The 17,958-nt window shown below is 37.3% G+C and overlaps 1 protein-coding gene across 3 annotated transcripts in view; it reads right to left on the bottom strand.

The window, feature by feature from the left end:
* pals1 (protein associated with LIN7 1, MAGUK p55 family member) overlaps window positions 1-17,958 on the bottom strand; it is a 77,225-nt gene that overhangs the window by 5,979 nt on the left and 53,288 nt on the right. For all 3 annotated transcript variants that reach the window (XM_062968033.1, XM_062968032.1, XM_003224862.4), the window contains 8 exons: window positions 13,043-13,204; window positions 11,639-11,716; window positions 8,574-8,757; window positions 6,935-7,006; window positions 6,052-6,123; window positions 4,116-4,283; window positions 3,306-3,508; window positions 1,663-1,773 (listed from right to left, as the gene is read on the bottom strand). In XM_062968033.1, coding sequence (XP_062824103.1) covers window positions 1,663-1,773; window positions 3,306-3,508; window positions 4,116-4,283; window positions 6,052-6,123; window positions 6,935-7,006; window positions 8,574-8,757; window positions 11,639-11,716; window positions 13,043-13,204 — 1,050 coding nt within the window. The remainder of the gene's footprint in view (window positions 1-1,662; window positions 1,774-3,305; window positions 3,509-4,115; window positions 4,284-6,051; window positions 6,124-6,934; window positions 7,007-8,573; window positions 8,758-11,638; window positions 11,717-13,042; window positions 13,205-17,958) is intronic.

Genomic DNA, 17,958 nt, shown 5'->3' with positions numbered 1-17,958 from the left:
ACAAGGGCAGAGGCCCAGAAGGGGAGTGTGTTGGCGACGGGCAGCTGAGTCCCATGGAAATGGAGGCCAAGGTGCAGGCCAGGAAGGGCCTGGTGCCGATGAGCACAACTTTCTGGGTGCATCTATGGACAAGGCAAGCTGCAGTGTGTGAAGCCCTCCTCCGCTGCACCAACCCCCCTGGCCTCCCCCCTCCCGCCCTGCCCATCCCACCCACACTGCTCCGGTCCACCATGTGGCTCCTAAGTAAAAGGTTTGTCCATGCCTGCTCTAGCTCCTCATGAAGATGAGGTCAAGTAACTTTTTCCTAGATGGAACTAAAAACTTTTCACTGACTCTGTCTTCTAAGGTGTAAGGATTCTACCTATACTTCCAATAAGCAAGAATGAAATGTCAGAATGTTCAGAACAGCATATATACAAGTAGAATCATAGAATCATAGAATCATAGAATAGTAGAGTTGGAAGAGACCTCAAGGGCCATCTAGTCCAACCCCCCGCTAAGAAGCAGGAAATCGCATTCAAAGCACCCCCGACAGATGGCCATCCAGCCTCTGCTTAAAAGCCTCCAAAGAAGGAGCCTCCACCACGGCCCGGGGGAGAGAGTTCCACTGCCGAACAGCCCTCACAGTGAGGAAGTTCTTCCTGATGTTCAGGTGGAATCTCCTTTCCTGTAGTTTGAAGCCATTGTTCCGTGTCCTAGTCTGCAGGGACTAGATGTACTAGATGTTTGAATAAATTGACTTCAGAAGCCATACATTTTGTTCATACAACAAATTTATTTTTAGTTATGCTTTTGAGTGGCTAATCCAGAACTATGGACATTTCTTCTGAAGTTTTGGCAAATTAAGATATTAGCATTTCACATTATCTTTGACATCTATGGATTAGATAACATACTTTTTGGAGACAGGATTAAATTTGAAAACATAATGTTTAGTGTATGACCAGGGCTAGCCTTTTGTTTTTTATTCTATTCAAATCAACTGCTGGACAGCACCACCTAGTGACCAAAGCCTGGAAGAACCTATAAATATGGGACCCCCCCCCCCCCCCACACACACACACATTTGGTTAATTTTAGCTACATATTCCCTCCTCATTGTGCCCATATGCTCTCGGATTGTTGTATTATTCTTGTAAGTGTAGATATTATTATGTGTATATTTCTGGTGTGTATTCATACATAAGCAACAGGAATCGATGGCTCTGCTGGACAATAGCAGGAAAACCCATAAGCACAACTATGCCATCTAGTCAGAGATTGATCTGATCTGAATTTCTGCTTGTTTTGCTATGCAGACAAGAAGCAAAAACACATATCAAATCACTGGGAAATAAAAATGTAGTATATGAGTGTGTGTTAGATTAGCATTTCTTTATAGATAGGATTTAAATGCTGGAAAACAAATAAAAGATGAATCAACATTGTTGTAAACATTTTGTTGTGTGCTTTCAAGTAATTTTTTATTTATGTCATCCCTTTGTGAGTTCTTCACAGAATTGGTTCCGGAAGAGCTGCCCTTGCCTTCACCTTAACCTGAGTGTGTGTGACTTGCCCACGGTCACTAAGCAGGTTTCCATGGCTAAACAGGGATTCAAATCCTGGCTTCCCAATATCCTAGTCAAATGCTTAATTACTACATAATGCTGGTAAGAGTAGTACCTTTGGATTTTTGCCCTCTTTGGCCAGTAACGCACGAAGCCGTTCTTGTGAAGGTGGGGCAATGAAGATAATATAGGGTTTCAAATCTGAATTCCGTAGGCTCTTCAGTGACTAATGGGAAATACAAATTTAGACGATTAGCATCCAAACAGACAAAAGCTAAGCTTTGTTAATAAAAAGGAACTACTGCCAATAGAAGTTTAGCAATGCAACTTTTTACACAACTAATGAATTTCTATCTTAATTATTGTGGAAGGTATCTACCTTGAAAAAACAGATATCAGAGGAACTAGTTTAATGTATTAAACTGTAATCTTAAAAATAGCTTCACTTTAGGCAGCATGAGAACTACAAAAATAAACTCAGCCTAAGGTAAAGATAAAGGTTTCCCCTGACGTTAAGTCCAGTCATGTCTGACTCTGGGGGTTGGTGCTTATCTCCATTTCTAAGCCGAAGAGCCGGCGTTGTCCGTAGACACCTCCAAGGTCATGTGGCCAGCATAACTGCATGGAGCGCCGTTACCTTCCCGCCGGAGCGGTACCTATTGATCTACTCACATTGGCATGTTTTCGAACTGCTAGGTTGGCAGGAGCTGGAGCTAACAGCGGCCGCTCCCGCCGCTCCCGGGGTTTGAACCTGGGACCTTTCGGTCTCCAGCTCAGTGCTTTAACGCACTTCACCACTGTGGCTCCATTAAACTCAGCCTAGTATGGAACTAATATGGAATGAGTATGGACCCCAAAACATTAGAAATGCAGCTGAAAACGGGATTTGGATGCAGAGAAATTGGGTCTAAGACGAATGTTCTTACTACCAGGCTGTATTATTTATTCAGATACAATCATCACAGACACCAGCAGAATGGAGAGGTAAGAGACAGCTGTATAATGAAAGTACTCTCACAGATGTCTATGGTAATTATGTGAACAGAGCCTAAAACCAACATTTTAAAATGTTCCAGGCGCTCTACATTTGCACAAATCATATTCTTCCTTGTGATCATGATTTACCTGGAAAATAAGCATGAAATATACTACGCCCTGGCAAAATATGAGGAAAAATACTTCAGCAATTTATTGTTTTCAACTATTTTAAACGTCTCCTTTCCATTTCTTCATGCTTAAGACAGGGACACAAGTCATATGACTCTAGGGCTAGCAACACATGGCTGAAAGACTTCCCAGGATGGAATATGTGCCCTTAACATGATTATAGGGAAATCAGTTTGTCCAGTTGCTTCCCAGTGTAGATGACAGATGGGTTATAATGACATATGTTGTGGTAAACCAAGGTATGAGCAGAAGTCTGAAAGTAACATTGGAATATATTCACTGCTTGTTTAGGGATTATAATCCTTCATATGTCTGCTGTGGCAAACAGGAAAAGTTACAGCGGATAGGCTGCAAATATTTAGGCATTCATATTATGGAAATGGATGCGTAATATATAAATTCATGGAATGGGTGGATTGTGCAAATAGTGTGCACATTTCTGATCTGACCAAAGAAAGCAAAACCAAATGGGCACTAGGCCCTCTTTGCATTCCACATGGGGGAGTGAACAGGCAATGAACCAATTTTATTACATGATCACAGTAGTAAAACCAATACTAAAAATATAGCCTTGGTCAACATTTCCATTACCTGTGTATGAAGATTTAAAAGACATATCTTTCCAGAATTTATCACTTGCCGGACAGAGTCTATGCTGGTACCATACAGATTCTTCTCAAATTCACCGTGCTCAATAAACTTTCCTGCTGCTATGTCAGCCTCAAATACTTGCCGTGATACAAAATGGTAATCTCTGGCAGCTACTTCATTGTCTCTCCTATTTCGTGTCGTATCTGAATGAGATCACAAACAAGCCAAAATTAAGCCTAGTAGCCTTACATTTTGATATGCCCATGGCTTTATGAAAAGTAATTACTTGGAATGGAATTTATTTCTGCAGAATGTGCTTATACTAAATTAACAATGCTGATCTTCAGAGTCTTTCATCCAGAAAAGATTACGAACCCTTAACTCGGCCCAAAATACTTTTATTATGCAGCAGTCTCTGGCATATGTCCAGCCATGCATAGCACATATCCAGTCATGCAAATGTACTCAGCACAAAAATGTATCACATGAAGTACAGAATCTCACAGGCAACTGAAACAGGACATACATAAGTGGCAAAATTACATTCCAATAAAGAATTTAACTGATTTCAGTTCTGCAATGGCTTCATTCCTATAAACAGAGTCAAAATTATCTCTAGGGCAACTGGGTTTGTGAAACATATATTTAGCAACAGAAACATATGTTTAGGAAAGAATTCACTAAAACAGAATTCCCTCCATACCAATGTATTTGTGTACTTGTCTCAACTTGCAAAACGACACGAGGTCAAGTAGTACAGTTTTAATTTCAAAACACAAGACAGCAATAGGTCCCACCCATTCAACTTACGAGGAACTGCAGAAGCAAACCGGTCTGCCTCATTATTCATTAGCCTTTGCCGCAGTTCATTTTGGCCACAGTTCTGAGGCCCAATCAGGACAATGGGCCGTTTTCTATTTGCTGGTTGGTGATAAAGTGACATTTCCTCATAAGTCAAGATTTCCTCATTGTCATAATCTTTAAAAATAAAACCCCAAATAAAGCATTAATTTTCTTCAGCACTGTGAAATGCACCTTATTACAGTCTTCTTCGAAATGGTTATTAATTTGTATGAAATAGAGGTAATTAACAGGAAAATTGGGAAAAGTGTCATCTGTATGTACATTGCTGTGCATATCGGAATGCAGACACACCCAGTTTTATTTCTTTGTTACAGTTGAGTCACGTGGCAACATGCAACCTGGACTGGTGCATGGATGAAGTGGTTGGTTAGATAAGGGTAGAAGACAAATTCCAGAAAGATTGAGGATTTGTATGTAAGGCCTGGGATATGGATAATGTACATGGATGCAACATCCTTCGTTTGTCATTGAAGAATAAAGGAAAACAGAAACCAAATGGAAAAGCTACATAAACTGGAGTTGCTCAAGTGGCTCCAGGGGTAAGGAGTACCTACCACCACTTGACTAGTATGACTGTTACAGTCATTCCTGTACAGGGACAGCTTAATCCCAGTGGTTCATTCACTGACATTTGTGTTTATGTAGACTGTCAGAGTATGTAAACTGTTACCAAGCCAGAGTGTTACACTTGATTTACAAGGTTCTAAATAGCACATGATCAAGTTATCGAACAGACTGCCTTCTTTTGTAAATATAGCCCTGTTTTCTCACTTTGCGGGGAAAGGCCCCATTTATCATACTTTGGCCAAGCAAGGTTCATTTGGCTGTGGTACAGGGGAAGGTCTTCTCTGTTGTGGCACCCATTGATCTCCCATCAGGTGGGCTCTTAATGTTGGGGTTTTCTGCTGCTAGCTAAAGAAGCATTTACCCCCAAGTGACTGTAGAGAAATGTTGTTAAACTTTTGTGGTTTTTATTCATTTATTCACTGCTTTAATGTATTTTATTTAAAAAATAATGAGAAGTGGCACATTTTTTCCTCAATCTGTACACTATGACAGAGAAAGAAGATTCAGTTTTAAGAGGAATGTTGTTTTTTACAATCTTAATCAAAACAGGATGTGTGGTACATATTCCTACACATGCACAGTAGATTAGGATTTGATCACTTCAACATGATTTGTCTGTCATACAATGGCCTTAAAACATCAAGGAATTCTTAAGTTGAATTTAACATGTTTAAATGAGTAGCTTATGGGCACAAGCAATAGATCGTTGGTGACTCCTTTTTAAGAAACAGAGAGTGTGCTGAAATGAAACTATGATTCAAAGCACACTGTGCATGCAATTCTGTACATCGGTTTTCCAGGTCCCTGTTTTAGCAGCAACTCCCTTGAAATCAGTATTCTATAAAGTATATAAAGCATATATATTTTATATATACTTCATATAATAGTTACCTGTCTATACCCATCTAGATCTATGTCAATAGAGATGATGCCTTTAAATTGATCTAAGTGCAGTTTCTCAAGTGATTTTTGCAGTACTGTACTTTAATTCAACACCGGAACCTTTCAAGCATGAGGTGTCTTATTTGTATGTGTGCATACATGCACAATAATGGGTCAATGCAGACATAACATAAATTGAACAAAAAGAAGGAGAACTCTGGGAAAATAAAGTAAACAAAAAATATGCTAAATGCACAAACAAAGAACGTGTGAACTATATTACGTTTTGTATTTTTAAGTAACCAATTTAGGTTTGATAATGGTGTTAATTTAAACAAAAGACAGTTAACATGGAGGAATAAAAAATAAACTGGAATACATTCTAATAACTTTATTTAACTTGAAAAAATCTTGATGTCAACTCCTTTCTTACCATCATTTTTATTGGCATTATATAAAACTTTCTTCCGTTTCTTTTTGTTCTTCTTTGCACACCAGAGTTTCCCTAGAAGTTGAAAAACACGTCAATGTTTGTAAATAAAAAAAGTCAAGTTCTTCCATACACATACATATCACTTAAAATTGCAAGGTATTCTTCAAAAATTAAACCTGAGAGATAAACTGTCCACATTCTTACAGTTTAAAACATGACACAAAACATGTTAGGGAGGAAATAAAGGGAAGGAGGATCAATCATGATAAGCCATGCTGAACAGAAGGGGTATTTTTTAAGCTTCAGAGATAATTTATTCATTTAATTTTTGGGGGTGTGAACAGAAGATTTTGAAGACCATTGACCATCAAACAGAAAAAAATCCATATTTTCAAATGTACAATTGACTATACTCAATGCCATCCAGAAAGACAATAGCAGTTTGCTGTTAATATTTGATTGAAATATCAGTACTAGGGAACTATCACCAACAGAGGAACACACACACATACAATTCACGGTTTCCTCTTTTGAAAATTCTTGGTTATTAATCAGGTCTGAATCAGCATCATTATGCCGAAATACAGACAGGGGACAATACTGGAAAGACACAAACCAATATTATTCCATTTGTTCAGCTGTGCTGAAGACCAGAAGCACCTGTGCATGAATCAAAGAGTTGGCATATTTTTTGCAGAGTCTCAGCAATAGCTGATCCGTCAGTTCAGCCCTATCTTATGTTTGTGCAGATAGCTGTGGATATGGATTCATTATAAATGGGGTATTTGGGCTGCCCTGAAAATGGGGGTGTGGAGCTCAATTTCATTAAAAAAAAACAACAACAACCAGATGTTGTAAGGATTTCTTGATGATTTTCATCTACCTGATTTTTCTGGTTCCTTGTCTTCCTCTATAGTTTGTTTCATAGCTTCTCTTTGCTGCTGAAAACTTTTTCCTTAAAGGTAGAACGTGTATAAAAATATAATTAGTAATGGAACACAATCCTCATTGACAATGAATAACATACCACTGTTCTGAGAGTGACTGTATTTTGAAATGGGCTGAGATTTTGATTCCTAAAAGGGCTCTGAGATCTTAATCCCACAAATAGAATTTATCTCCAAAACTGTGAAGCTGATAGAATCTACAAAATTAAGAGTTCTATCCCCTTGTGAATATGGACATGTCAGTTATTAGAACTTTTTGAGCTTGCCACAGGAGACATACATAATAACACAACAGAGAACTCGAAGAAGAAAAATAAATATATAAGATCCTAATAAAGGAATGTCTATAGACTTTCCTTATCTCTTCCCTGAATCTCAGAACAAATGTACATTAATCTGAACTTGTATTTTAAGGATAAAGGAGACCCTCTGAAGTAAAATAATGGGGGAAATGGATATTTCAGCCATGATTCATTAAGAGTACATGTGAATAACATGTTAAACTGTCATCTCAAATTGTTTCTGAAATCTGCATTTCAAAAGAAGATTATTCAATCTGCTTCAAGCTTCTTCTTTGAAGGCTTTTAAGCAGAGGCTGGATGGCCATCTGTTGGGGGTGTGATTTTCCGGCTTCTTAGCAGGGGGTTGGACTGAATGGTCCATGAGGTCTGTTCTAACTTTATGATTTTATGATTCTATACAAGGTTTTTGCTGCTTGAAAAGTCTGAACTGTAACTCTGTATCAGAACTCTCCAAACTGTGTTGAAGCATTTTATTGTGTCAACTGCAGTGTATGTGTAGCATGAATGTAACAAGAAACTTCTGAGTCTATGTGAAATAAGCAAAAAATCATATATTTTTCAAAATATAAATGAAAGGTTTTCATGAGATGTATTGTATCTCAATACATTTCATTATTATAATTCAAGTATGTTTTTTAAAATCTCTTATAAGGGGTTGTTTTAACCTCCAGTTTGCCAGTAAAATTGAATAACTGTGTCATGAAATTATGCATGTCTAGGTGTGTCACCAACATGAAATGTTTGGAAAGACCTTTTGTGAGCCCAGGACTACTATCTTCTAAATAACAGCTATGAAAATTCATTAATGGCTACATATAATAGCAATTATTTAGCAGTCAATCTCTTTGCCTGCAGATAACATCAGCTTCCTACCAATGTGACCTAAAACCACATGGTAATATTCTCTTTCAATCCAAGAAAATTGAAGATACGTGAAACATATGTGATTTTTCAAGATATTTATGAACTTAAATCCTCTTCATGATAAAAGTCATTAGAAACCATTGTCTTATTACCATAGGAAGAGCTATTTGGCAAAGGATTAAAAAAAATAAACCAGAGCAGGCCTTCCAAATTAAAAGTAGCAGCTAAGTAACACTTTCAGACTACTTATTAATTGCTTTAAAAAGGAAAAAGACAGGGCTATACTATTATGGTTAGTAAAAGACATCAAAAATAAGCTATTATTTTCTTTGACTAACATGAAGTAGATCAAAATTAACCATAAGGCAATAACCCAACCATCATAAATAAATGTTCCATGGGTAATTACCTGGAATAAGCCCCGCCAAAGGCTGATTTTCCTCATCTCCATCTCGGTAGGCCTGCCACCAATTTGGATCTTCTTGACTGATCACATGGAGTATATCTCCCTTTTGAAAGGATAGTCCTAACTCTCTGCAAGGGACATAGGGGTCATCAGAAGGATCATAATCAAAATGAGCTTTCACGTGAATCTAGGAAACAAAGAGGTATAAAAATAAAAATGGACCAGTAATGTCATATATTAATATTTGATGTGATATCCTTTTATATACAAGAGATTCTACTTCCATTTCAACCCAAAATGAAGCATTCACCATGCACTAGAATGTAACCTAGCAGAATGGTAAATAATGAAGAATTAAATAAATTAAAATTAATATTCCATTTTCTTACATTTGACAACACATAATCTAAACAAAAACAAAGAAGTAAAATGAAAAATCTTTGTTAAAATGAAGCAAGATTACTATTTGTACTTTGGCTTTTTTAAATAGCGGAGAAAATTTTTCTATACAATAAATATCTCTAAGAAAGACACAGTTTTCATAATCACAAATGGGAAAGACTCTGTGAGAGTGTTTTTAAAAAGAGCATCAATCTTCCAGTCACAAAGTATTCCTTTACTCATTATAAGCATGATTCCCCCCCCCCCCAACTTCAATCAACAAGCAATACATAGGCCAGAATCCTGTATGGAACAGCACTGTGTATGAGTTCCACATGTATAACAACTGGCTATTCACTTCACTGGATTTATTGCAGAGCCACCACAACCCCCTTCCCCAGGCAGAAGTCATATGAATATATCATATGTTGGGAGCTGCCAAAGTCCTCTGGTTTCAGCGAATGATGTAATAATTTTGTGTCTAGCTATGATGACATAGTCAGACGCTTCTGTGACCCCCTCCTTTCTCCAATAGCTAGAAAATGGGCATGTTGGAGGAGGGCTGCAGAAGCTCAATGTGAAGTGCTGAAGAGGTTTGTTCATTGTGAAAGCAAGAAAGGAATTCCAACACCCACAACATCCCAAACAGGAATATTCAGGTATAAATCAGATCTACGTTGGCAAATGTCACTAACATGATTGATAGTCAAGAGGTAGAAAACAATTTCAACAAATTTTTGTTGAAGTAAATCCTATCAATTTTAGATAATACAGATTTTTTATGAAAATTCTGGATGTGTATCCTTTCTCCCAATCACCTATTTAAGACATTGTCCTATTCATATGGGAAAGGTTGGCATTATCACTCTGTCCAATGGAAGAACAATTATTTGTGTCTGAAGGCAATTACAAAAAAATACCTCCAGATGGACTGGACAGAAGTGGGAGAAAAGCAAGGAAATATCTTATTGGACATTACAAAAAATAGAAATTAGATCAGAAAAAATCTGTAGTGGAGAACGTAAGGTATAAGGTTAATCCCAGAAGCGAACCATTCTCAGCCTTATTTCTCGATTATAGCACAAGTGAAAATACCAGGGCAATTCCACCCTTAAAGGATCTATGCATAATAGATATGCAATTAATGGGGAGTGGGGATGTATTTATGTATTTTGAACATAACGTACAAGTCAACCTGAAATAGGATGTATAGTAAAAGAGTTGAGAGAGCTGCTAACTGAATACTAAGGTCTTTCCGTCTTTCCTACTCACCACTATACTTCATAAAAACATCTCAGCATAGTGCTAGTCAGGGAACTTTCAAAAAAGCCTTGAGATGTGGTAGGGCAGAGCTGAAAATCAGATGGAATAGGCTTGCATGACCATTACATGATTAGATCTGAATGTTAAATAGTTGTATCTAAACACCCAGAAAGCCATTTCCTGCCCTTGCACAAGGGAATTCACTCTCTCAAACTATTATTCTTGGACATTTGTAGAACCTATAACCATTCCATAAAACATTTAAAATATTATTTCTTTCTGTTTCCCACTAAATATCTATGAAGGAAAAGATATTTTATAACCTTTTACTTTTTCACATAAGTTATATATTTAAAACAGAATTGAAAAGTAAATATTCTGGGAAAATTCCTTTAAATGATGGAAACATCTATTTTCAAAACATAAGCATGTTTAAATGCCGACCGGGCAGTGGGGATATCCAGTTGCCAACCCTGGATGGCGAAGTGCTATGCCCATCTTCACTAGTAAAGAGTCTGGGAGTCCTCTTGGACCCTTCATTGACGATGGAGGCCCAGGTCTCCGCCGTTACCAAAACTGCCTTTTTTCATCTTCGGCAGGCTAGATGGCTAGCCCCCTATCTATCTAGGGACAACCTGGCTACAGTGATCCAGGCTACAGTCATCTCGAGACTGGATTACTGTAATGCCCTTTACATTGGCCTTCCTGTGTCGGTGATCCGGAAGCTCAAATTGGTGCAAAATGCAGCTGCCCGGCTCCTTGCGGGAGTCCCGATAAGATGCCACATAACACCAATCTTACGGCAGCTGCACTGGTTACCAATTGAGCACCGGATCACTTTCAAAGTGATGGTGCTTACCTTCAAGGCCTTACATGGTCCAGGGCCGATGTACCTGAGGGACCGCCTCACCCCCTACAAACCCCAGAGATCCCTCTGTTCTGAGGACCAAGACCTGCTGGAAGTCCCCAGTTTTAAGACCTTGCGTCTAACAGCAACTAGACGCAGAGCCTTTTCAGTAGTGGCGCCATCTCTGTGGAACACCTTGCCACCTGAAGTCCGTGTCTTGCGGGACTTGTTGGCCTTCCGCAGGGCATGTAAGACACACCTGTTTCGGCAGGCTTTTGAGTTCTGTTGCTGATGTTTTAAAAGGTGCTTTTAGGATGTTTTTAAGATGTTTTTTTTAAAAAAAGATGTTTTTAAAATGTTTTTTAAATTGTTGATTTTAGCCGGTTCTTGTAAGCTGCTCCGAGCCCTAGGGGAGTGGCGGCATATAAGTTTGAAAAATAAATAAATAAAAATAAAAATAAATGTTCTTCAATAATAGGAGATACATCAAACTATTAAACATCAAGAACCATAATAAAAAATGAACATAAATGGAGCATCAATTTAGTTTCTTATATAATGTATGGCAGTCACATACCACAGTCTCCTTAGTTGGTGGTGGTTTGTTCTGCTGACTAGGAATTAGCACAAACGTCAGAGTACCATGCATGTCCGCCTATGAGGAAAAGCAGAAATGAGTGACAATTTAAAATATTCTTGAGGTTAGCAAAAGGCTTCAGTTTATATGATATACAACAAGAGCTTCAACAGCAGAATGGAATTTCAAGCTGCTACTCTTCATTTTTGGTCATCCTTTTGAATATCAATTCCAATTCCCTAATCCCTGTTTGTATGTGCTTTGCACATTTCTATGAGGAACTGTTCTTCTTAGATATTAGCCAAGCTCACCAGACACGGCAGCACATATTTCAGGCCAATAGTAAAAGATACAATGCTGGTGTGGACCTTTGATCCATTATGTGGCTCCTATCTTTTAACCTCAATTTCAGCTCTTCCTGTCAAATATAGCTGGCTTGGACATTACATCCATAAGAAAGCTGTAAAGCTAGGAAAAAGACAGAACAAGACAGATGGGAGTTTCTGACTTTTCCAAGGTAGGAATTTGCATTCAAAGCTAGGACAAGGTAGAGGAATGTACAGCATTCCAAAATTTATTTGTAATACCATTTATGCCTATAATACTTCACAAATAACAGGGATGACAGGGCCTTACTCTAAGAGTTTGTAATTTAAAAGATAGAGGAAAACATCTGCATCTTGAATTTCAACTCCCAGCAGCCAAAGGAAAGGAATACTGGAAGCTGCAATTCAACCATGTCTGGAGGATTACATACTTCACATCCCTCTTTGAATGAGATAATACCCTTTCTCACACATCACAGAGAATGGAAGCTCTTCCCAGTACAGGCAGTTCCCAAGTTACAAACAAGATAGGTTTTGAAGGAAAAAAAAGACTGGTATTATACAGTTGAATGTGTAGTGTGTGTACTAGAATTCTGTCTTCATATTTCATATAGTCCATTCTGAAGATATGTTTGTATGAGTTGGACTTGTCATATAAATCATATAACATACAGGCATTCCCTGAGTTACAAACATCCAACTTACATATGACTCATAGTTAAGAACAGGGGTGAGACAACATACATACCACTAGCTAATGAAACCTGTTTAAAATAAAGATAACAACTTCTAACACAAGACTGTGTTAGAACTCCATGGGATAAAGATTTTAGAACTAGAATTAGCAGGTATTAACTTCTCTTCTCTGCTCTTGTCATTTATGCTTGATATAGTGAAGACATTTATCAGAAGGTTATTCTCCTCTGACCTTGGATAATGTAATGAACTGGCTTTTTACTAAATATACAAAAGCCATAACATGAAAATGCTAGAATTTGGGAAATGTAAATACTCACCTAGTGAAGTAATGTTATATAATGTTAGAAAATCATAAAAACAAGTAGCAAATTCAACATACCAGTAAGTCAAAGACTTCATTAACATCCTTCCCTCGAATTTCAATTCCATTGATTTCCAGAACTTCATCACCTTCATGCAACAGGCCACTCTTTTCTGCAGCACCTCCCTTCACTATTCGACTAATAATGACTGAATCCATTTCATTGCGTACTGTAGCACCCTGCATAAATTACAGTGACAATTTCAAAGCATCTAATATATTTTATAAATTTAAGAAGTCTCTTCTATGAGTTTGGTGTAAATACAAGCAGATATTTTTCTTAAGGTAAAGTCAACTAATCACAGGAAATCTTTTTAAAAGGAACATTTGAGAGCATTTTTGTACTTTGAACAAGACAACTGAAAGTTAAAATCAAGACAGGCATTTTTAAAATAAGGCAAATATCTTAATTAGTTTGCTTACATGCAATTTAAGGGAATAATTAATCAAGATAAAAGTAACCACAGAAGCAGGAGAAAATAGTTTTATTTAAATTTGTGTAAAGACAACCATGTACCGTATATACTCGAGTATAAGCCAACCAGAATATAAACCGAGGCACCTAATTTTACCACAAAAAACTGGGAAAACTTCTTGACTTGAGTATAAGCCAAGGGTGAGAAATGCAGTAGCTACTGGTAAATTTCAAAATAAAAATAGATACCAATAAAATTACATTAATTGAGGCATCAGTAGATTAAATGTTTTTGAATATTTACCATATTTCAAAGAAAAACAGTAAACTAGCTCTGTAATAATAATACAGTAGAGTCTCACTTATCCAACACTCACTTATCCAACGTTCTGGATTATCCAACATAGTCTGCCTTTTAGTAGTCAATGTTTTTGTAGTCAATCTTTTCAATACATTGTGATGTTTTGTTGCTAAATTTGTAAATACAGTAATTACTACATAACATTGCTGTGTATTGACAAATTTGTTGTCAAACATGTTTTTGTGCTTAATTTGTAAAATCATAATGTAATTTGATGTTTAATAGGCTTTTCTTTAATCCCTTCTTATTGTCCAACATATTTGCTTATCCAACATTCTGCTGGCCCGTTTATGTTGGATAAGTGAGACTCTACTGCACTTCATTTGTACGCCACCCTATCTCCCCATGGGGACTCAGGCCAGCTTCCAACATAGTAACAGGTAAAAATTAAATGCCTATATAAACAATGTAGAGTTCGATATAGATCTATAATTATATATACTAATTTCACATATGCATTTCTCCCTGAAACATTTGCAAATCCTCTCTATATATGTGCATTTCCCTCCTGTAACATTTGCAAGCCCAATATATTTATGTTTATTTCTAGACATCTCTATATGTGTGTGTGTGTGTGCATTTCCCCTGCAATATTTGCAAGCACTATATATCTAAATTCATATATATCTATCTAGACATCTCTCTCTATATAATTATATCTGTATAGGATCTGCAAAGACTTGCAAACACGTGAGGCGAAAATTCAAATATAAACAATGTATGCTATAGATACAGATATACATGTACATCTCTAGATATCTATATGCATATAGGATTTACAAAGACTTGCAAACGTATGAAGGGAAATTCATATATAAAATTAATGTATACAGACAGATAGATACAAATATTTAGGTACAGAGGGATTGCAAAGGCTTGCAGGGGGAAATGCCTATATCTCTGTAGGAGAGATTAACAAATATTTCAGGGGAAAATGCTTTTATAAGATTAATGGGTATATTCTTCTTCCTGACTTGCAAGGGCTTCTGTCTCTTTTCAAAACATTCTCTTGGTTAAGAGGGAGGGAGGCTTTGGAAAATAAAACACACTGATAAGGGAGGAAAGAAATATATCATATCCTGCAAGCAATGGCCTCCAGGCTTCACTGCTCGGATTGATCTTGACCCCATTATAAACTGAGAGAGGCCTTTTCAGCTCATAAAAAGGCTTTTAAGCAGCTGGATAACCATCCGTTGGGAGTGCTTTGAGTGTGCATTCCTACATGGCAGGAGGTTGCCGTTGATGGTCTCTTCCAACTCTATGATTCTGTGGTCTAGTATTTATTTATTAATGCAAAGAAATATTTAAACATAGATGTTGTAATGTTAATATAAATGTCTCTGATGAGCATTATGGACAAATGGAATGCAAAATATGGATAAACTTTTCAATGGCAGCAAGAATACTGTTTGCTCAAACTTGGAAATTGACTTAAGCACTATTGATGGAATAGTGGAGTGTTAAGGTCTCTGAGTTAGCCTAACCTGTCAAATTAATGTGGGTCCTAAAATATATACAGTAATTCAAAAAGTACATACATCACTTCAGAAATTACGGACAAAACCCATAAAGGGTTCCATGATAATGTGGGCCCAACATTTTGGACATGATATTCATATGGATGTATGGGGAAAACATAGTCCAAAGATATAAAATTTACTTTCTGCAGGTTTTTTCCATGTCAGGAGTGACTTGAGAAACTGCAAGTCGCTTCTGGTGCGAGAGAACTGGCCATCTGCAAGGATGTTGCCCAGGGGATGCCCAGATGTTTGGTGTTTTACATTCCTGTGGGAGGCTTCCCTCATAATTTAAAAGAAAACTTGTATGGAATGCTGTACAGAGTGCATCTAACTCCATATAAGCTGGAGAAAATGTTACAGAATCTTTCAAATCAATTGTTTTCCTCTCTGTTTTTTCTATATAATGGTTAGAGGCATGAAACAAGGCAACTTGGGTTCATATGCCTAGAGCGAGTCCCTCCCTGTCTATGCTTCTGTTATTTTACATTATTGTTTTACTCAAAGAGCTGGTGCAACAACAAAAAAATGATGAACAAAACTGAAATAGAATTTAAAAAATAAAGAATAGAACTCATCAAAATAATACAAATTTATCATTAACAAGCAAATGTATCATTAGCAAGCAATACTTTCCACAGTTGAAGAATAGAGGAAATCTGAGGGAAAAAGAAATCAACACAGAATGTTTACTGGTAAGTTTTTTTTTAATGCACAGAGAATTCTTCACTACAGAGAACTCTGTGAAAATCGCTCTTCGGGAAGTTTTTTAACAACTAATTATGTTGTGTTTATATTCATTTTTCTGTCCAAAGAATATACTTTGTACTTTAGATCATAGAACTGATTTTAATTGTTTACTATTATTCTGTATTTGCTTGGGAAAACCTTTTCTTACGAAAGTGCAAGTTTAAAAAGATGCACATCAATGTATTTCATGTGATATGAAATGAAAACAAAAAATACATTTATCCATTTATATCAGAATTCATATTCTGCCCTTCCAGTACTTATACACTACTTTGTTTGCATTAGAAGAATGCAACCACAAAAAATACAGCAGCATTCCATAAGAAATAAAACGCAGGAATTATGAGGTTCAAATATGTTCCAAAGCACAGTTGCTATCAAAACAGCACAAAAAGAACCAGTAGTGTAATCCCACAAACTGTTTTAGATCTGAAGCAGTTCAAATAATTGGTAAGATAAATGAGATCTTGTGACAATCATTTTGCCTTTGGATACCAAAAATGTTTGTCTCCCCCTTAGTAATGAATGTGTTATGTCAGCGCCAATTTTGGTGAGTTCTAGGGCTCTAAAAGAATCACACTATCATTTGGAAGAAATTAGCTTTTACTAACAAGCCTTCTGCAATCTTTTGAGTGATTATGGCTGAATGGCTATGCAATGGGAAAAGGAAAAAAAATAGGTACAGGTTGGGAACTAACACAATGGTGATGAAATGGGTTGTGACCAGGTTCCTAGTACTGGTCCCAAAGTATCTGTAGAAACCCTAGGTTGTGGTAGAAGAGAACAGGCCTACTACATGTATGGCAAAGTCCAAGCACAGTGTTTAGCGTGCATGTGGTTTCTGTCTTGTTGTGACCCTAAAGCGACTCTGTCATGGGCTGTGCTTTTGCTTTTATCTTAGGCTGAGAGAATGTGACTTGCTCAGGGTTAAAATAACTCTTTGAAATACATTATTCATGGAAAAATAATAACAATAACAAAAACAACAATGGACAGCACACATTTTGGTACCTCAAATGTTAGAGCTGCTTCAAGGTATATTTGAACTGTTGATTCTAAAAATGGCATCAGTTTTCCCCTATCAGCTCTAGTGTTTGATACAGAATACAAGCAATATATCAGTTAGCATCTGCTCGCCCCCAGAAAACCATGATAACCATAGCTAAGAAACTGGAGCTGATGTGGTTTATCCAATGAAATTTTCTGAATCAGCACCCCAAATAACCCCAAAAACAGGTTTAAAAACAAAGACAGCAAGACTTTTTTGGGAGTAGAGGGCCTGGGAAATTATAATTATTATTGACACAACGACGTTGTATGACACAGCAAACAAGATAGATATGCTGGATTTCGTTTCACAAAACCACAAGTCGAACACTTTCCAAGTGTCTAGGACTGTGTGATGTATTTTCGGATGATGCATACAGATCCCAGCAGGGTGGCCTTTTGCAGTTGGCAGATCGTAATTTTGTCAATGTCTATTGTTTCCAAATGCCGGCTGAGATCTTTTGGCACGGCACCCAGTGTGCCCATCACCACAGGGACCACCTGCACTGGTTTCTGCCAGAGTCTTTGAAGTTCAATCTTGAGGTCCTGATAGCGGCTGAGTTTTTCCTGTTGTTTTTCATCAATGCGACTGTCACCTGGGATGGCAACATCAATGCTCCAAACCTTGTTCTTTTCCACAACTGTGATGTCTGGTGTGTTGTGTTCCAGAACTTTGTCAGTCTGGATTCGGAAGTCCCACAGCATCTTTGCGTGTTCATTTTCCACGACCTTTGCTGGTTTGTGATCCCACCAGTTCTTTACTGCAGGGAGGTGGTACTTGAGGCATAAGTTCCAATGAATCATTTGGGCCACACAGTTGTGCCTCTGTTTGTAGTCTGTCTGT

This window comes from Anolis carolinensis, chromosome 1 (assembly GCF_035594765.1).
Source record: "Anolis carolinensis isolate JA03-04 chromosome 1, rAnoCar3.1.pri, whole genome shotgun sequence".
Classification (NCBI taxonomy): domain Eukaryota; kingdom Metazoa; phylum Chordata; class Lepidosauria; order Squamata; family Dactyloidae; genus Anolis; species Anolis carolinensis.
The sequence above is the reverse complement of the archived record's forward strand: the minus strand, read 5'-3'. Positions and strand labels throughout refer to the sequence as shown.